Genomic DNA, 21,420 nt, shown 5'->3' on the forward strand with positions numbered 1-21,420 from the left:
TAATCTGGCTGTGAGTGCATATGGAAATATATTCATGAGTGATTTAGGAAATGTGACAGTTGAGTAGTGTGTGTTTTTTTCCCTAAACTCTGGGCTGTTTTCCCATGGAGTGTGTGTCACATCCTCCAATTCCCCTGGCAGCTGCAAAGGAATACAAGCCTTCACCGGGGTCTTGGATAGGGAATTGCCACACTGCAGGATCTTCCTCATGACTGACGCAAGCAAGCACTAAGTCAAGATGTTTTTACCTATATGTTTCCTATATGTCTTCCGCTATTCCTATATCCCCCAGGCCATATATCTTTTCCATCTGAATATTATTTCTTTAGTAGTATATATATCACAAGCGTTTAAGGTTGTTAACATTTGCTTAGCAAGTGAAACTGGCAGACAGACTTGTTAGAATCATCAAATTGTACTTAGGCATCTAGATGCCCAAGATGTGTGCAGGGTCAGATAGTAAATGGGTTCCATAGCTTTTGCAGCCTAAGATTGTATTCTCTGAAACGGCTAACTCTTATGTGAGCCAAGTACAAAGGAAAATGGTAAACACTTCTTAAGAAGATGAAGACAGAGTATGGATAAACAAAGGGAAGAGTGGGCATGATGACCATTTTAAAGGGCTTTTGCTAGTAGGGTGCTAGCATATTGAGGATGCAGGGTGGGTTATGAAATTATCAGTAATTTTACTTGCTGTAAGTTCAGGTGAACTTCTTAAATTGAACTTTCTGGGTTCCAAATATGTGAAACTAACTCAAGGTGGTTTAAGCTGAAATGGGAGATTTACTCTAAAGGTATAGAGGTGTCTCTGTGAATCCAGCTGCAGATTTATACCCAGGCCTGGAAGATACTAGAACTAGGAATTGGAAAATTGTGTGTAGACTCTCCATCCTATATCTCCAATTGTGTAGACATATCCACCCTTCTTTATTCTTCTCTCACTCTTCTAATTGGCTTCTTCTGCATCTGCTTATGTCAATGAATAGGGGTTTCTGATCTCACATTTTCCAAGTATGTACATTACAGGTCCAACTACCAGAAGATAGCCTGTTTTAATTAGTCTCTCCTCTACCTCCAAATATTTCTGTATTCCTGGAGAAGACACTTTATTCTGATTGGTCTAGCTTGGGTGATGTGGTCACTCTTGTTCCAGTCAAACTGCAGATATAGGGATTGGGTAACCTTTACAATATGGTCAATATGGTCTTTCTCATGGAACTGACATTGCAGTGAACTTACATTAATGATCTGTGCTTGGGCCTGGCTCCCGAGGAGTGGGTGAGATTTTTGGAACAGTCCATCTCTTACTTGTTTTCTGTCCACTGCATTTGGCATAGTTCCAACTTTTTTGGAGGTACATAGTAAGTGCTTGTTAAGTGAAAAGGCATAGAGACCAAATGAAGTTAAGTCCCAGTTATGGAATGTCTGACTCTTTTCCTACTTGAACCAATTGAGCCTCTCCTTTCAGCATCTCCTTATTACAACGATCATTTATCATGATTGTGAGATTGCAAATTGTCACTAATCATCTCAAGGAGAGGTGCCAAATTCCCCTGGAATGAATTTTAATTCACATTTAATTTTTTATCAAATCACATAAAAACACTTGGGTATAAGGGAAAGGGGGTTAACACAGAAAGAGAGGTCATGGAATTTAACCTTGATTAAGAGTTGGAAAATCATTCATTTATTTTCGAAGTGTCTTCTTACTGAAGATAAAATTTAATTTTCCAAAGTTTAGATAATAATGAGAGGTAACTGTACATAGAGTACTTTCTAAGTTCTTGAAATTTGAGATCATTTTTCACATTGTAGAAACTTAACCTATTGTGAAACAGTAGTGGAATACACAGAAGAGAAGCAAAAGGGAGTGGCCTTTGTTGGGAAATCTGGATTTAAAGCCAGATATATGGATTCACATCCAGCCTCTACTGTTTTTATGTAATCTCAAGCCAAGTTTGTTATTTTATTCCTCATCTGTAAAATGAAGACACAGGTACCTGAATGAAATGGCTATTGTGTTGTTTGAAGACATAAGGGATATGATACCCCTCACATGGTACAGTCATTGGGACCTTTTCCTTCCTATAAATAAAGGGTTTCAGATATCCAGGTTCAGAGATGAATGATAATTTGGTATGGAACTCATGCTAAATCATAAAATGTGAATGTCTCATGAAACATGGTTCACCTTTTATAAGTAGGGGCAGTTTCATCCCATCTGCAGTCACTTCACCTGAGTTTTATAGGACACGTGTTGCTCTCTTTGTTCTTCCTGCAGTATATTTTGAGTTGCCTCTGCTCTCTGTCATCAACTGGTCCTGCCGGCCAAATCAACCTGTTTCTTTTTAAAATCCTGCTGTTTCCATAAAGTGTTATGAAGTTGTATTTGAGTTCCCACAGAAAATTGCACATCATCCTGCTGGTGAATCTGGGAAGGCATTTGATAGAATCTGCTGGCATTCGGTTCTGGTGTGTGCCTTTCTTTTGTTTGCACGTTCATGCTTGCTTTGGGTCCTTAGCTGTTGTTCCTGACAATCCTGACTGCTTAGGGTTTCTCATCAGCTCTACTGAGGACCATTACTAACTTGTCAAGCATGGGCTTCTTTACCATTTCCAGGATTAAAGAGTGTATGTCTTCCTAGGGGTTTCGATGACTTCTTTGTGCCTTTCTTCTTTCCCCCACAAGAGTGACCCTCCATTTTTGTAATCAAAGGCCTGGAAGAAGCTAGATTCACTTTCCAGGCAGTTGTACTAGAACACAAGCATTTTATAACACAAGGGATGTTGGTAATTGCTTTGGGAGGGAACATTCCTCTCTCAAAAATCAGACAGTACCTCTATATTTTAGGCAGTTCATCACAGCTGTCTCCTGCAGAGGATTTTATCTGCGTGTATGGAAGAGTTTACACTGTTGTAGCATTTGATACTGTATTAGACAACAGAGGGTAGTAGGCAAATGTGAGAGACTTCCATCTCCTTGAACCTCTGAGTGATTACACCATTATGTTTCTGGTGAATGGCAGTGCTAATGGCTGTAAAAATATAATAGTATACCTTGAGGGATCATTAGGAAATGCAGGAATGCAAGTACATAATTTTGAGATTGATGTTATTGAGTTATTTTTAAATTTGCACAAAATTTTGTATTGGGTTCTGCATTTTCTAATCTTCTCTATCAAATCACCTATTGATTTATAAGCAAACTATAATAGTAAGCAGGGGCTACAAAGAGTCCTTTTAATAAAGGTGTGTATAAATGAACTCTTAAGCTATTACCCAAATTCTTGCTCTTTACTTCTTGATAAATACCCTTTTCAAGCTAGAATGAATATGAGCTTCTTTTGGGAGTTTGTGTTCTTCTGGATCTTGGAACTTGAACTATCAACATTTTTGGTCATTTGGTAAATTGATTATCATCTTCTGTCTCATACATGCGGAATAAGAGAAACCTATAAAACAAAAGAAAGAGTGACATAAGAAAATACTTTGATATCATCATTGGTGCTTCTTATATTCGCTGACAAATCTAAATGCCAGAAAATAATTGGCAAAGTAATAATTAGCCAGAGCAGTCAAACAAGAGCTAAACACATATTAGGCAAAAAGGTCAAATTTCAAACTATTGTCACGAGAGCAGTTAACTACAAGTCTATCATCTGAAGAGATGCCCAGCTTTGGCTCGTAGCCTAAGACACTGTATCAATTTCAAATCAGCAGCCTCCTAAATAAAAGCAATTTTCTCTAGTTATATTGTAGTAGTTATTGCTGCCACACCAGAAATGTCTTGTTTATGTTATTTCCATATTGTCAGAAAGTTTCTGGTCAGGAATTCTGGGAGATCCTTGGTGAAACTTGGTTAGTTTGAAGCTAATAATTAGCCAGAATCCCAAACTTCTTTTTTTTGGTCACTCCCTGTTTACCTATAGCAAGGGCTGTCTTATTGTGGTCTAATGGTCAAACCAGGCTCTCTAGATGTTTTTGGAAATAAAGTTTTATTGGAGCACAGACACCCATTCATTTAAGCATTTTATATGACTGCTTTCGTGCTGCAGTGGTAGTGACTAGTTGTGACAGACCCCAGATGTGGAGAAAATCTACTGTCTTGATCTTTATAGAAAATGTTGGTTGACTCCTGACATATAGTCGTGCTAGGCCTCTGCACATACTTTCCAAAACAGAAAGATGTATTAAAGGTAGGCCGTCAATTCTGACTTCTTGTCATAAGAGGGGCTAGTTCCTATTCTTTGAGTACTACTTTAAAATTTCCAAAGCAGCAAGCAATATTTATATTTTGCTTCCTAAAGGAAGTAGGGGCTATCTTGAAAGAGAACACTTATATTGTATTTGTTTGACAAAGCAGAAGGGACTATGTCACAAAATTTGTATGAAAATTCTTATGTAAATCGTGCAAATTAACAATAGACTTGAAAAATATGTGCAGAACAGTTAAACACTAAGAAAGACCAAAATGGCCTAAGCCCTTTTAAACATTTATCCTGGGGCACCTGGGGGGCTCAGTCGCTGGGCATCTGCCTTCGGCTCAGGGCATGATCTCAGGGCCCTGGGATCAAGCCCCACATTGGGCTCCCTGCTCAGCAGGAAACCTGCTTCTCCCTCTCCCACTCTCCCTGCTTGTGTTCCCTCTCTTGCTGTCTCTCTCTCTCTGTCAAATAAATAAATAAAATCTTAATAAATAAATAAATAAATAAATAATAAACATTTATCCCACTTTTTTCTTCAGATGCCTCTATGTAAATGCATAGCTATTTTTAACAAAGCTTTATTGGGTGTTCTTTAACAGTGGGTCTCTTCCAGCTCCTGGAGATAGATTACTGGCAGGAGACAAGGTCCTTGCCCTCAAGGAGCATCGGATACAGAACCAAAATACTGCCCTTGTTCTCATCCCTTTCTGGATTTCATACCTCATTTCTCATACCATGTCTTCATTGAAGTAAGCCCTTAATGAATGCTGTCTGCTTTCTTATAGTAGTAAAATAAAAGAAAATTCTGACTCCATTCTCACACACACACGCTATCAAATTTATAACAGAAATGTTGAATGTAGGTTGTGCTGTGAATGCCCTCCCCCCCAATCTTTTTTGGGTGAGGGCATGGGGCACAAAGGGTTAACAACACCCAGTTAGCATTCTACTCTGAAAGTCCCCAGAGGATAGCTGCATTCTCCACTCCCTCTCTTAATATGTCTCTTTTACATCCTTCCCCATATGATGTCTAGATTTCTCTGGGTCCAGTTCCTGCACTTACCTCCTCCCTTAAGACCTTCCCACATCTCTCTTTATTATGCAGAGTACTTTAGAGATATCCCAATTCCTCAAAGCCTCTATCTCTACATCCAACATCTGGCGGACCACAGTTTCCAGTTACCAGAATCTACTCTTCTGGCCAGCTAGCAAGTTCATTATAAACAATAAATCCTTTTTGTGCCATTTTCTCCTTATATGTATTATCATTTCTGTGATGAACTTAATATGGTCTATTTAAAATATGGGACAAAGTGTACCTGATTTGCTAAAGAATGGGGTGAGGTTAGATCATCTCAATTTCACATTTTCAGTGTCAGTGAACCTGTTTCATGCAGCCAAGGTTGAATGCTAAATGAGAATATTAGTATCTGTGTGGTCCATCCTCAGAAAGTGCTAACCCTAACAGATACTGTTTGGAATAGTGGTACTTAACGCATACTTTGGGGATCACTAAGTAACAGCTACTGTAAGTTTTTAAAAAGATTTTATTTATTTGAGATAGAGAGAGGGCACGCGTGAATACACAATGGGGGGGGCAGAGGGAGAAGAGAATCACAAGCAGACTACACACTGAGCACAGAGCCCAACATGGGGCTCAATCCCAGATCCCTGAGTTCAGGACCTGAGCTGAAACCAAGAGTTGGACATTCAACCAACTGAGCCACACAGGTGCCTCCCCCACAACTACTATAAATTTTAATGGCTAGAAGATATTGATGATTGATGGTAGTGATGAGAATGATGGTGATGGTGGTGAAGTCTGTCACAATTTCAACATCTATCATTAGGATATTCACATGCGCCAATTTGACATTCTCACATTAACACTTCAGAGTAGGCATCTTATTTTCATTGTCCAGATGTGGAAACTGAGGTCTCTCCCTCTCATCTTTCATGAGATTTCTCATGATGTCTTTCTCCTTTGTTTCCATTGTTCATGACATATAAGAGGTGTTTACATATACTGGTCAACTGACCAGATGTTTTAATTATTTTTTAAAGATGTATTTATTTATTTGAGAAAGAGCGTGAGCAAGGGGAGGGGCAGAAGAAGAGGGAGAGAGAAACTCAAGCAGACGCCCTACCACCAAGCACCGAGCTTGATCTCACGATGCTGAGATCATGACTGGAGCCTGAGATCATAACCTGAGCTGAAATCAAGGGTCGGATGCTTAACTGACTGAGTCACCCCAGCAGCCCAGATGTTTTTCTTATTGGATACATCAGGATTGTGATGCGGTTAGTGACTTTCATGACACAGTTCCATTGGGTTCTCAGACAACTACAAGTGCAATGTTCAAAAGGGACATGGCAGAACATTTTAAGACTGCCCTTTCCTCTGAGTTACTATTTTTGTAATGAAGGTAAGCCTCAGAGTCAGATAGCTCTCAGTCCCCATCTCAGCATGAACACCTATTAGGTATATGGAGTTAGCAAGTCACTTAACCTCTTAGAGTATCCATTTCCCCTTCTGTGAAACATACATAAAACAAAACAAAACAACAACAACAACAAAAACTATGTTGCAGGATTGTATAATTAGTGATAACTTACATAAAAAGCCTAACTCAAGGCCTAGCACTTTCTAGTCATTCATTAAATAAGAGCTTGATTTGACAATGATTTTGCCTTTGGTGTTTTGCCTAGAAACCTGGGGTCCAACATCTTTTGCACCCTTTGATGATCTAGTGCTGCTTTCAGTCTCATGTATGAAGAGGACACACTCAGCAGGATGAGAAGAGAGTGTTCAGTTCTTTTCTTCATCAGGTTTTGAGGCTGCAGGCTCCTGTGTCCGCTCTGCTGCCTCCCTGAGCTCTGCCTGGTCGGGAGGCGTGGAGGGGAGGGACTGTCCTTCCGGTTACGGTAACTTAGCCAGCGCCTAAGGTACAGCCATCTGTTCGACTTCTGATCTCAGGAGTCACGTAGGAGAATGGGCAGAGAGCAGAGGGGTCTGTGTGTGGGGGGGATGGAGCTGAGGAGGCAAAGACTTCGCTAAACTTCCACATTTCACATTGAAATTTTAGCAGGAGGTGTAACCATGCTGACTTTCTTGAATGTTAAACAGTTTGGACCGGAGCGGGGGTGGAGGCACAGAATTGGATTAAATACCAATCTGACATAGACTTTGGATTTTTCATTGCTATTCAAATAAGAATATACACAACATGTAAGCTTGTGCTATGATGGCAGATCTCTAGACTTGTAAGGGTGCATTTTTGCCCCTTCGTGGTTTTTGTTCATGGGGACTGCTAACACACAGAAGTATCTTTGCATTTCACAATTTATAAAATTCATAGAGAGCAGATCTTGGTACTGCTCTCACCATTTCCTGTGCACATGGTTCCAGGGACCCTAACAGATCCTCAAAGGCCACAACATGTAGCTCTGAAGCTAGAGAGCAAAATACAATTGTGAATTTGCTTATCCTTTCTTGCTCTGGACATTAACCAGAGTTGGCTTTTTATCCCCAGACATATCAGTATAACGGCACAGGGGAACAGAAAGCAAATTGCCTTTGACCTCTTATTTACTAGTGCATTAAATTACTAGGGCACTGTCTTCCACTTTTGTATATTTTAAACCAGATTTTCTGTGGTCCACCCAGAGGTCACAGGGATATTCTGTCTCTAAATATGTTGGAGTATATCTATGTTCAGACGTTCTTAAATGTTTGTAGGAGCAGAGACTGTATAAATCTTTTAGTACGTACTCTAGTATTCACACTCTGTCTGTGGGAGCCCTATTTCAGGGTAGGGGTGCAGGCAAGTGAGTGGGGCTCCAACTCCCTCCCCTATCTCAGCCTCTCTCTTTTATATGTGAGGTTCTATATTATATTTCATTTGGTGCTTTAAAGATTTTTTATAAATAAATAAATAAATAAACAAGGTTTTAAAATAAACCACTTTCATAGAGGAGTTCTAATACACAGGAAAGTAATCTGTGAATGCACTGTTTTTAGGTTGACTTAGCATTTCTGCTTTCTGTAATGGACAAAACTTGCAGAGGAGTTAAAGATAAAGGGATCATGCATTATCCATTACATCTTTTTAAACATAGAAACATGGCTCCTGCAATATTTAAGAAACAAGTAGGCAATCCAATTAACATGTTATCGGAAGGAAGAAAGATATTCTACAGGAGCTTTCTGATTGAGCTTTTAAAAAATGTATTTTTTAACTACAAACATGCTCCCGTAATGAAACTTTTTATTGGATTTCTAAAATATCTGTGACACCAGCTTAATTAGGAAACAAGACTATTTGATGTTCATGTACAGACTCCCCACTCCCTACTGGACAAATATATTCAGTGATGTATCATAATTTGAAATGAGAAAGAGAGGTGGTCACATTAATCTATATCAGAATTGACAAAGTCCCAAATCATGTGGACATTTGGAAATGGTTGATTTTCCTGGTACCACACCTCTCGAAGATCTGCAGTCGATTTATGAGACACACATATTCAAGCACAGTGAAACAATGCCTAGGGTGTGATCAAAGATCAATGATGATGAGGGTGAGGCAAGTTTAATCAACTGCCTGCAATATTAGTTGTAACAGGGAAAGAGTAGCTCTCCATTGGGCGTCCCTAAAATTCACCTATGTATCATTCATGCACGCATTCACATACATACGCAGGTGCACTCACAAATACAATAACACACACACACATCTCAAATGGTCTGTCAGTGATTAACAAGTCAGCCTCCTTAAGTAGTAGGATAATCTGAAAAGTTAACAGTGAACAGTGTTACAGCTCATAGGATTAGTTAATTAGACAAAGGCTTGCAGGCAAGATCTCTGTAGTCTGTTCTGCTAAAGTGATGGAACCCACTTAGGCAACTGATGAAAAAAGCAGTGTGAACACTCTTCAAGGGAGGAAATGTGGAATGTAACAGAATAAAGCCTCAGCATAGCAGTAACGAGCTGGCAAAGGCATTGCCATCCAATGATTGCCATTTGTCAGTGCCGGAAAAAGCAGAGGCTTGGGGAAAAGATTTATAATTTTGGTTACCATCTTTTCTACTGCTTCAAGGCAATTTTAATTACTTTTTAAAATCAGTCTCTAAACTTGCATTTCCCCACATGAATTGTTGACCTTCACTTTCAAAGACGACTATGCAAAGAGTGCTTGTCCATAATAGGAAATACATGCATTTTATTAGATAAAGGATGGATATTTAGCCAGATTTGGATTAAAGCCGATATTGTATTACTTTAGAATTGTCTTAAGAAGAAAAATATGTTGGCAAATGCTTCTTCTTATAGTGTAACTGGCTCTTTGTGATCCTTCCCAGTGGCTACAACATTTTTTTTTTCTTTATACTAAAAGTCATAAACATAATGACCTGCATTTTCCAGGAAGGGGGTTCAAATAAGGGAAGTGGACTGGTGATAAAATTAAAAGGATAGTAAAATGATAATAATAATAGTAATAATAATGCTAGTAATACTAACAATGAGTAATCTCACAGATTAGGTATTTGTTTTCATGATGGACTTTGAGCCCAAGTTTTCTGGATTGCCTGATTAAAATTTAAGAAATTAGGCTTTTTACTTCGATGTAACTGAGAATCAGGTTGCAATTTGAAGTAGTACAGAGACATCCCATAGTACCCTTTAGTCGATTTCCAACAATGGCAACATCTTCCAAACTGTAGTACAATATCACAACCAGGATATTGACATTGATAAAGCCAAGATACAGAATATTTCCATCACCACACGATTCCTGATGTTGTCCATTTATAGCCATACTCACTTCCCTCACACCCTCATACCCTCTTTAATCCTGAAAACCATTAATCTCTTCTCATTTCTCTAATTTTGTCATTTCAAGGATATTATAGTATCCCAAGTAACCTTTGGGATTGGCTTTTTCACTCAGCATTATTCTCTGGAGATTCACCCTGTTTTTTTTGTATATCATTAGTCCATTCCTTTTTATTGCAGAGCAGTATTTCATATCATGGGTATACTAGAGTTTGTTTAACCAGTCTCCCATTAAAGGACATCTGGGTCATTTCCAGTTTGAGACTGTTATGAATAAACATTCTTCCATAAACATTTGTGTACAGGTTTTTGTGTGAACACAGATTTTTATTTCTCTGCAATAAATGCCCAGCAGGGCAGTTGCTGGGTTCTATGGAAGTTGCACATTCAATGTTTTTTAAAAACCATATTTTTCCAAAGAAGACATATAGGCAACTGAAAAAATACTCAACATCACTAACCATCAGAGAAATGCAAATCAAAACCACAATCAGGGGTGCCTGGGTGGCTCAGTGGGTTAAATGTCTGACTCTTGATTTCAGCTTAGATCATGATCATGAGATTGAGTCCCTCATCAGGCTCTGCCCTGAGATTCTCTTTCTCCCTCTGCCCATCCCTCCCCTCCCTTGCATGCCCTCTCTCTCTCTCTCTCTAAAAAACACAAACACAAACAAACAAACAAACAAAACCCCAAGATCAGATATCATCTCACACTGATCAGAATGACTAATCAAAAAGACAAGAAGTAACAAGTGTTGGCAAGGACATGGAGAAAAGAGAACGCCCATGCACTGTCGGAGGGAATGTGTATCAGTGCATCTACTACGGAAAACAGTATGAAGTATCCTCAAAAAATTACAAAAATAGAACTACCATACAATCTGGCAGTTCCACTTCTAAATATTTATCCCCTCCCCAGAATGAAAACACTAATTCAAAAAGAGCCATGCACCCCTTTGTTCATCACAGCATTGTATACAACAGCCAAGATACGGAAGCAAACTAAATGTCCATCAGTTGGTGAATGGATGAAGATGTGATGTACATACACATTGGAACATTACTAAGCCATTTGCAACAACATGGAAGGACCAAAGGGTATTATACTAAGTGAAATAGGTCAGATAGAGAAAGACAATGCCATATGACTTCACTATATGTGGAATCTAACAAACAAAACAAACAAAACAGAAACAAGTCATAAAGAACAAACTCATGGTTACCAGAGGAGAGGTGGGTAGGGGGACAGACAAAATAGAAAAATAAACGAATTGCTAAACTGGTTTCCAGAGTGACTTTGCCATTTTATATCAGGGCAGCAGTGCATGAGTGATCCAGTTTTTCCACATCCTTGTCAGTAAGTCATCTTGTCACTGTTTTACTTTTTCTTTATTTTTTTTAAAATTTTTTAACCATTCTGACAAGTCTATAGTAATATTTCATTGTGATTTTAATTTGCATTTCTCTAATAGCTAATGATGTTGAATGTGTTTATTTATCATTCATATGTCCTATTTAGTGAAATGTCATTTCTTGTCTTTTGCCAATTTTCTAATTGGATTGTTTGATTTTTTTAATAGTTTAATTTTGAGAAATAATTACATATTCTCAATACTTATCCTTTATCAGATATATGGTTTGTGAGTAGGTTCTCTTAGTCTGTAGATTGTCTTTTCATGCTCTTAACAGGATCTTTTTCAGAGTAAGTTTAATTTGGGGGTTTGTTTGTTTTTTTGTTTTTAAAGATTTTATTTATTTGACAGAGAGATACACAGCGAGAGAGGGAACACAAGCTGGGGGAGTGGGAGAGGGAGAAGCAGGCTTCCCGCAGAGCAGGGAGCCTGATGCGGGGCTCGATCCCAGGACTCTGGGATCATGACCTGAGCCAAAGGCAGACGCTTAACAACTGAGCCACCCAGGTGCCCCCAGAGCAAGTTTAATTTTGATGAAGTTCAATTTATTAATTTTTCATTTTATAGATAATGCATTTGGTGTCAAGTCTAAAGATTTCCTCCTTTCTACTCTCCAAGTTTTATAGTTTTTTCTAAACCTTTTCTAAAAGTTTTATGCTTTATATCTAAGTCACCAAATCCATTTTTAGTAATTTTTGTATTAGTAGGGAAAAAAGTCAATTTTCTTTTTTATTTATTTGTTATTGTTTTGGGTTTTTTTTTTTTTTTTTGCTTATTGATGTCCAACTATTTCAGCACTATTTGTTGAAAATGCTACCTTACCTCTGTTGAATTGCTTTTGCATTTTTAAAAAGAAATCAGTTGAGCATATTATTGGTGGGTGTGTACCCAAGTTCTCTATGGTATTCTCTTTAATTTATGTGTTTGTTCCTCTGCCAGTAACACACATGATTGATTACTGCAGCTATAGAAGTCTTAAATTTGGGTAGACTGATTCCTCCAACTTTCTTCTTATTAAAAAAAAAAAAAGTTTTAGCTATTCTAGTTCCTCTGCCTTCCTGTATAAACTTTAGAATAATCTTGTCTATATAAAAATTTTTGCTGGGATTTGATAGGAACTTCATTCAATTTATATGTCAATTTGGGGAGAATTGATTTTTTTTTCTATATTGATTCTTCCAATCCATGAACATATGTCTCTCCATTTATTTAGATCTTTAATTTCTTTCATCAGTGTTGTGCCATTTTCACCATATAATTTTTGTACATGTGTTGTTAGACATATCTAAGTATTACTCTCTTTTTTATTTTTTATTTTTTATTTTATTTTTTTTTAAAGATTTTATTTATTTATTTGACAGAGAGAGACATAGCGAGAGCAGGAACACAAGCAGGGGGAGTGGGAGAGGGAGAAGCAGGCTTCCCGCAGAGCAGGGAGCCCGATGTGGGACTCGATCCCAGGACCCTGGGATCATGACCTGAGCCGAAGGCAGATGCTTAACAACTGAGCCACCCAGGCGCCCACTCTCTTTTTTAAATAAATACTGTAAATAGTGTTGTACTTTGCATTCTGGTGTCCATGTGTTCATTGCTAGTATATTGAAATGCAGTTCATTTTTTTATTATGTTCAATTAACCAACATATAGTACATCATTAGTTTTTGATGTAGTGTTCAAGGATTCATGAGTTGCATATAACACCCAGTGCTCATCACAACACGTGCAATTCATTTTTCTTTCTGCATGTTTATCTTGTATCCTATGATCTCACTAAGTTTATTTATTCTAGAAGTTTTCTTGGGATTTTCTGCATAGAAAACCATGCCATTTATAAACAGGGACAGTTTTATGTCTTCTTTCTGCTCTTTAATTTCCCTTTCCTATGTCATTGCACTGGCTAGAGGTTCCAGTTTTGAATAAGAGTGAGGACAGCAGACATCCTTGCCTTGTTCTCATTCATAAGGAAATGACTTTAGTTTTTCACCATTAGTGTAATATTAGCTGTAGTTTTTATGTTGTTAACCCATTACCAAGTTAAAGAAATTTTCTCTATCCCTACTTTTCTGAGAGTTTTTATCATGAGTAGATGTGGGTTTTTGCCGAATGTTTTTTTCTACATTCATTGATATTATTGTGTGATTTTTCTTCTTTAGCCTGTTAATATGGTGGATTACATTGATTGATTTTAGAATGCTGAGCCATCCTTGCACCCCCAGAATAAACCCTATTTTGTTATGGTATATAATATTTTTATATATAGCTGAGTTTTATTTGCTAATGTAAGGATATTTGCATCTGTATTAATGGGGAAATATTGGTCTTCAGGTTCGTTTGTGTTTATTTAGTTGTTTTTGTTTTTTGGTATTGACTTTGTCTGGTTTGGCTAACAGGGTAATAGTAGCTTCATGAACTGAATTGTCAAATGTTCCTTCCCCTTTATTTTCTGGAAAAGATTTTATAAAACTGGCATTAATTCTTCTTTAAACATTCGATAGGATACTCCAGTGAAATCATCTGGGCCTGGAGATTTTGTGTGTGTGTGAGTTTTAAAATTACAAATTAAATTTCTTTAATAGTTACAGGGTTATTCAAATGATCTATTTCATATTGGGTGAGTTGTGATACTCAGCTGTTTGAGAAGCTGATCCATTTCATCTTAGTTGTCAAATTTATTTTTGTAGATTTCTTTGTGGTATTCTTTAACAGTCTTGTTCATGCCATCAGGGTCTCTAGTGATCTCCCATTTGATTCCTGATATTGGTAATTTGTGCCTTCTTTTTTTTCCTTTGTCAAGCTTGCAAGAAGTTTGTCAATTTTATTGATATTTTCAAAGATAAAACCTGTTTCATTGCTTTTCTGTGTTATTTTTCTGTTTTCAGTTCCATTAAATTTGGTCCTTTATTATTTCCTTCCTTCTTACTTTGGGTTTTTTTTTTTTTTCTTTAGATTCTTGACATGGAAGCTTAGATTATTGATTTGAGGCTTTTCCTATTTTCCAATGGATGTTTTTAGTTCTGTAAATTTCCCTCTCGGCACTGCTTTTGCAGTTTCTCACAAATTTTGGTATCTTATATTTTCATTTTCCTACATTTTAATGTATCTTTTGATCTTGCTTGAGATCCTTCTTTTACTCATGAATTTTTTAGGAAAGTGTTGTTTAGTTTTCAAGTATTTACAGATTTTCTTCTTATCTTTCTGTTATTGATTCAGGTTTGATTCCAATATGCTAAGAGAACATACTCTGTATGATATCAATTCTTTTAAAATTTTTAATTTTTGTTTTATGGCACAGGCTGTGTTCCCTCTTGATATATGTTCCGTGGATACCGAAAAAGAGTATATAATCTGCTATTGTTGGGAGGGATATTCTATAAATTTTGAATAGACCCTGTTGATCGATGGTGTTTTAGGGATTCTTCTATATCCTTCTTTATTTTCTATCTAGTTGCATTAATAGTCAGTGGGATTCCAGTGTTGAAATCTCCAACTGTAATTGTGGATTTGTTTATTTTATTTTTTTTAGTTCTCTCATTTTTTTATTTCACATATTTACAGGTCTTTTTTTGGTGCATACCTATTTAAAGTTGCTGTTTCTTCTTGGAGGATTTATTCTTACATCACTCTATAATTTCCTTCTCTGGAAATGTGTTGGTTTATTTCTGGGCTTTCTATTCTGTTTTATTGATCTATGTGTCTATTTTTTTATATTAAGTAACTTTTTTTTTTTTTTTTTAAGAGCGAGAGCGTGCAAGAGAGAGCAGAGGGGAGAGGCAGAGGAAGAGGGAGAGAAAGAATCTTAAGCAGACTCCACGCCCACTCTGGAGTCTGATGTGGGGCTCTATCTCATGACCCTGAGATCATGATCTGAGCCAAAATCAAGAGTCAGATGCTTAACTGATTGAGCCACCCAGGCACCCCTCTATGTGTCTATTTTTGTGCTAGTACTGTACTGATAAATTATCTTAGTTTTTTCTTCTCTTAGATGCCATGTTTTCACCTTCATTCTATAAGGATATTTTTACTGGATGTTAGATTCTGGATTGAAACTTCTTTTTTTTTCATCATTTGAAAAAAATCGTGCAATTTCTTTCTGACTTTCATGGTTTCTGATGAGAAATCCATTTTCATTTAAATTGTTTTCCTCTGTAGGTAAGATATTATTTTTCTTTCACTGCTTGCAAAATTTTCTTTGTCTTAACTTTTCAGAAGTTTGACTGTATGTCCTGATATGGATAAATTTGGATTTATCCCACTTGGTGTTTGTTCAGCTTTATGTCTTTTGCAAATTTGGATGCATTCAGCTGCTTCTCAGCCCTCTCTCTTTCTTCTTTCATTCTGAGACTCTGACAACCATAGGTCTTTTGTTACCATTCTACAGGTCCCTGAGGCTCTTTGCATTTTTTTCCTAGGCTATTTTTTTTTAATCTGTTGTATAGTTTGAGTAATTTCTATTTAATTTTCAAGCTCCCTTATTCTTTACTCCTTCTATTCTGCTCTTGAGCCCATCTATTGAGTTTTTCACTTTAGTTATTTCATTTTTCTGTTCTAAAAACTTCCATCAGAGTCCTCTTTATATCTTTTTATTCATTTGCTGAGACTTCTTATCTTTTTTATGAGTCTCTAGTTTTTCATTTGTTTTAGGTGTGACCATAATTGCTCATTGAGGAGTTTTATGATGGCTGTTTTAAAGTCTGTGTCAGATAATTCCAACATCTTGTCTTCTAAGTGTTGGCATATATTGATTGTTTTTGTTTTGTTTTGTTTTTTTTCCCTTCAGTTTGAGATCTTCCTAGTTCTTGGTATGACAGGTTGTTTGTTGTTGTTGTTGTTATTGTTGTTGTTGTTGTTGAAATTGAGACATTTTGGGTATTATGTTATGAGATTCTACGTCTTACTTAAGTTTTCTGTTTTAATTAGTTTCCTCTGACACTGCTCTGTCAGAAGAGAAACCCCACCTCATTCCTGCTAGATTGGAATAAAAGTCCTGGTTCCCCACTCAGTCTCTACCAATACCCTAAGGCAGGGATCTCCCTATTAGAAGCTGGTGGGTAGGGAGGAGGTGGGGGAGTTCTGGCTCCCCACTAGGCCTCCACTGATACTTCCCTTGGTGGTTGGGATAGGAGCGCCTCATTACCTGTCATTACTCCCACTGATACCAATATCTAGTGACCCCGACAAACTACCAACAAGAGGCAGAAGGACTGGTTACCACTGGAGATGGTGAAAGTCCTAACTCCCCACTAGGCTTCCTCCTATACCACTCCAGGGGAGGAGAGTGGCATCTTACTACTACTCCATGGGAGTGGAAGGCCAGCCTTCCTATGAGGAGAGGATGGCTTCATTATTTTCTGGAAGGGATGAAAATCCTGGCTCCCTTCTTAGCCTTGTATGAAACCACTGTATGAGAGGCCTTGTCACCTCAGCAGCTTGGAAATCTAGGCTCCCCACTTGGCTTTTGCTGGTGAAGGTGGGACTGGGACTACAGGTTTTTCCATGTTGTTTGGCTAGAGGGGAGTTGTCACTATCTAAACATTTTCTTTTTGTTATACTGCCTCTTTGTCCTTTGGCTAGGAGAAGCCTGCTTTTGTTGGGGCTTTTGTTGTCTGTGCCTATTGATGTTTCTGGGTTGCCAGGGCCTTTAGCTCCAAGTCTGAGATATATAGGGCAAAAAGAAATCTCAGGAATTTGCCACAGTATTGTTGCTTGGGTTCTAAAGGTCCTAGTTGGTCTGCCTTCTCTTTCCACCTATCGTATTTTTCTTATATTTGTTTTATATATAATATCCAGGGGTTTTAGTTGTACCTAGTGGGAGAAATAGGTGAAGTACGTTAATTACATCTTTCTGGAAGCGGAAATTTCTAGACTGCCCAAATGTTCACGATAAGCTGGAGATCCAGATTGTAATATAAATCCTCCTATTTTATCTTTTTTAATCTTGAAAATTAATTTTTAAATAACAGGCAGGCTAAGTTCAGAACGTCTTTTGGCCAACAATCTGTGTACTCTGCTCAGTTCCTTAAAAAATTAGCTTTCTCTGACTAAGATTTGTCATTTTTTTTACCTCATTATATATAAACATCTATCATTTGTCCAGAGATGACATTGCTGACAAACTTAACTATCAAGGGAATAGACAAAAAAGAGGAATTTAGCAAGAAAAGATCACTGGACAACCAAATTAGACGTCAAAATGTCCACCCACTATAGTTCTTGTACTTTATGAATAGGTAATAAGCCTTTAGGCCCCCACTTAAAACATGATTTTTTAAAAATATATGAAATAAAATCACATACCCACACACAGAAAGTCAACCCGCTTTCTAAAGCATGATACAAATTAAAGGAGATAGGATTTCATGAGTCAGGAACACTAAAAACATTAAAAAGTAAAAACTTACAGTGAATCAGGAGAGAGAAAAATTATAAAATTCACTCAAAGCACCCAACTTCCCAAAGAAACACTGTGACTCTTCAGGGTTGGTGCACACACAATCTTAAATACCTTTAATAGGGGCTGAAGGTCTCTCTTTATCTGTGTGTAGTTCAATATTGATATTTATAATTAGAATTTTGAATTCTAGGGTTTTATATTATTGTTGCCATCCTCTGTGTTATGCATATCTGTAACTACTTAGCTAAGAAAAAAATTTTCAATTATTTTAGAGGAAAAAAACCTATTTCTTATAGATCTCTACCATGTATTAGACAACATATTAGGAGCTTTACCACTGTATCTGTTTTAATTTTTATAAAAACTTTATGAAGTAGATTCTGTTATGTTCCATATTCACTGGTTGAGAAATTAAATTTGAAAGTCCAGGACTAATTTTACAAAAGCTCTGGCTAATCAGTGGCCATGGTAAGGTTGGCATCCAATCAAGACTTAAGTGGTCATGCTCTTAACCAGCCTGTAATATGAATTCCAAAATGTTGAGATCACATGTTGTAAACTAGGGAAGGTGATTTTTGGCATCTAGAAATTGCATTAGTGTTAAGATACTTGGATCAGCTATACAGCCACAAAAACTTCCATGCCAACATTGAGTATTTGTGTCCTTCAAGCGGGTCCTGGGGTCTTGACTCGTAACTCGCAAAGATGCTTCTCAGCCTCCTGAGTCAGGAACTGTACGATCCAGGAAACTAAAGATTAGCTCTTTTATAAGTGATCGTGGCAGCAATACCACTGTGCTTGGTGTTCACAACAGGTGTACCCTCTTTTTAATTGTCAATTTTCAAACAAAATTGTCCATGATTATAAGCAGTATTTGATAAAGTATACAAATAATATAAATCAGGAGGATTCATGAGATCCAAAAGGGACGCTTAGTGTAAAAAGACAAGGGAAGGATAACTTGGCTTCTGCCATCTTGAGACAGATGCCATGCACATAGCTTTGCATACAGGCTAGTTCTTTGGTATAAATAGGCATCCCATTACAGTGTGGTAAATAGCCAAAGAAGAGCAGAGGAGTTCAAAACTACAGATCTGCTCACCAAATATTTTCTGACATATTGAGGAGGCAGTGAGCAACAGTAGACTGGAGAAAAATCATTACGCTCACTCTGAATTGTATTTTCCATTTTAATTAAATTTCATATTTGTCCATTCTGTCCAGGCCCTGGCCCTATGGTCCGTGCTATTTTGCATGGCCAATGAAATCAGTAAGAGCCTATCATTTGAAACTTGGAGGCATCTAAGCGATTTTGTTGTATTTGCTAGGCAGAAGGCTAGTGTTTTCTGAGTGATGTTTGGCATACACTTTCAGGCTCAGGGTGTCAAGTGACAGACTGAGGGGTTCTCTGGTTGCCAGTTCATATGTTAAAGAGATTCCTTCCCATCAGTTTACCTCTTGCATTCATTTACTCTTCCCCATTTTTCTTTTCAGCAGTAGCTAGCCCAGCAATGAAGCCCAGCAGGCTTAGGTTGATGATCAGGTGGTTGTGCCAGTTAGACCTCTTGTGAGCAGGATCTCCTATTGGTAGATGACTAGGGAAGGGAGTGACCTGGTGTGTTCAAGACACAGATTTGCAAAGGAAAGAAAACTGATTAGGAGTTTGCTGAAGGTTCATTAAAAAAATCAGAGGAGCCGGGCACCTGGGTGGATCATTCAGTTAAGCGTCTGCCTTGGCTCAGGTCATGATCTGATGGTGCTGGGATTGAGCCCCATATTGGGCTCCCTGCTCAGTGGGGAGTCTGCTTCTCCCCCTCCCTTTGCCTCTCCCCAACTCATGCTCTCTTTCTCTTTCTCCCTCTCTCTCATTCTCATTCTCCTTCTCAAATAAATAAAATCTTAAAAAAAAAAAAAAGAAATCAGAGGAGGATTGTTTGCACGTCAAGAATGGCTTATATTACTATTCTTGAGACCCAGCTAGGCAATTTTATATTAGTCAGATGTGACTTGGTACCATTGCAGAGCTTCAGTAGCATATATGTATGCCACCATGTACTTTTCTTTTCTTTTTATTTATTTAATTTTGATATTTGCTTTACCCCAACCTCTCTATAGCAAAAAGAGAGTGCAATTAAAGATGGGTAATATCAGTTTTGCTTTGAGCCACTTCATAGTAAAATCTTGCATTACTGACAGACTTATGTCATCTGTGTACATATAGGAAAATCAAAAGATGAGTTATTTTAATACAATTTTTTTTCTCAAAATCTATTAACCAGCAAAAGAATTAATTTACTGTATCCAGTTGTTCTATTTAGGCTGATTGTTTAAGTATGCATTAAACATTTGGAAAAGAGATTGTACACTACTGACCAAATTCCCTTTTTATGTTTTTATCTCAGTCAGAGAATGAGTCAGAACTGAAGGCAGCATTTCTTATAATCACAGTCTTGTTCTTTTTCCTTTGATGTTTTCAGGTGGCAAAGTGACAAGCGCCAAAACTCAGGCCTCACTTTTCTGAAAGTATCGACCTTCTGTCAAACCCGGAATAATGGATGTGAAGGACAGGCGACACCGCTCTCTGACCAGGGGGCGGTGTGGCAAAGAGTGCCGCTACACGAGTTCCTCCCTGGACAGTGAAGACTGCCGCGTGCCCACGCAAAAGTCCTACAGCTCCAGTGAGACTCTGAAGGCCTATGACCATGACAGCAGGATGCACTATGGAAACCGAGTCACGGACCTCGTTCACCGGGAGTCAGATGAGTTTCCAAGACAAGGTAGGTAGAGCTGACCCTACTGACTTGCTCCGAGCTGCCTTACATTCTTGCACTGTTGCGTGTCAATCACTGAGGTTGGTAAAACTGGAAGCAAAGCTTGCTGGCATCATCTCTCCTTTAGAGTTTAGTTTAAGAGAACAATCCTTTTATCGACCCATAGCAGAATCCTGTGGGAATGACAGAAGAGCCTCTTTTGTCCTGGATGCTGAATTCCTTGACAATTTGGTGGTTGCTTTGGAGCCCCACAATGGTAGGTTTTGATAAATGTAACATATAGCAAACCTTTGGCTCTGTAAGGGGTATTCCTGAGACCATTATGAATCCCTGTCCTGAGGAACTCAAAACTATCTGTGGCTTTTAAACTGCTCGAATTTCTACTGTTTTACACATTGAGCTTCTCAGTTAGATTCTCTTTGAAAAAAATGCTATATTGATTAAAATCTATGCGAACCTCCCCTATCCTGTGTAATATATAATTTCTTTCCTTCTCAGATGTGGTGTCAATTTTGAGTTATGCATTTGTCTTTTGGTGTTTCAGAGCATAGGTGAACTGATGTATGTTATTACCCAATTCCACAGATATAATTCTCCCTGCTACTTTCACCAAAACTTATTTTTCTTTCAGTATTTTGATTTCTTTGGGGAGGAGGATATTTTTCTCAAGCACTAACAGTTGGCATTCTCTTCATATCCAATATCCATGAGGAAGTTTGTTATCGCTTGTCAAGGGTTGCTGTAAATGTATGGACATGTAGACTTAAAGCAAAAACAGTGCTGAGAGGCAGTATGGTGAGGTTG

The 21,420-nt window shown here is 37.8% G+C and overlaps 1 protein-coding gene across 12 annotated transcripts in view; it reads left to right on the forward strand.

Annotated features, from left to right (window-relative positions):
• TENM2 (teneurin transmembrane protein 2) overlaps positions 1-21,420 on the forward strand; it is a 1,202,741-nt gene that overhangs the window by 262,507 nt on the left and 918,814 nt on the right. For all 12 annotated transcript variants that reach the window (XM_078066825.1, XM_078066824.1, XM_078066823.1 and 9 more), the window contains exon 3: positions 20,323-20,622. In XM_078066825.1, coding sequence (XP_077922951.1) covers positions 20,397-20,622 — 226 coding nt within the window. In that variant the 5' untranslated portion in view covers positions 20,323-20,396. The remainder of the gene's footprint in view (positions 1-20,322; positions 20,623-21,420) is intronic.

Source organism: Halichoerus grypus, chromosome 2 (assembly GCF_964656455.1).
Source record: "Halichoerus grypus chromosome 2, mHalGry1.hap1.1, whole genome shotgun sequence".
Classification (NCBI taxonomy): Eukaryota; Metazoa; Chordata; class Mammalia; order Carnivora; family Phocidae; genus Halichoerus; species Halichoerus grypus.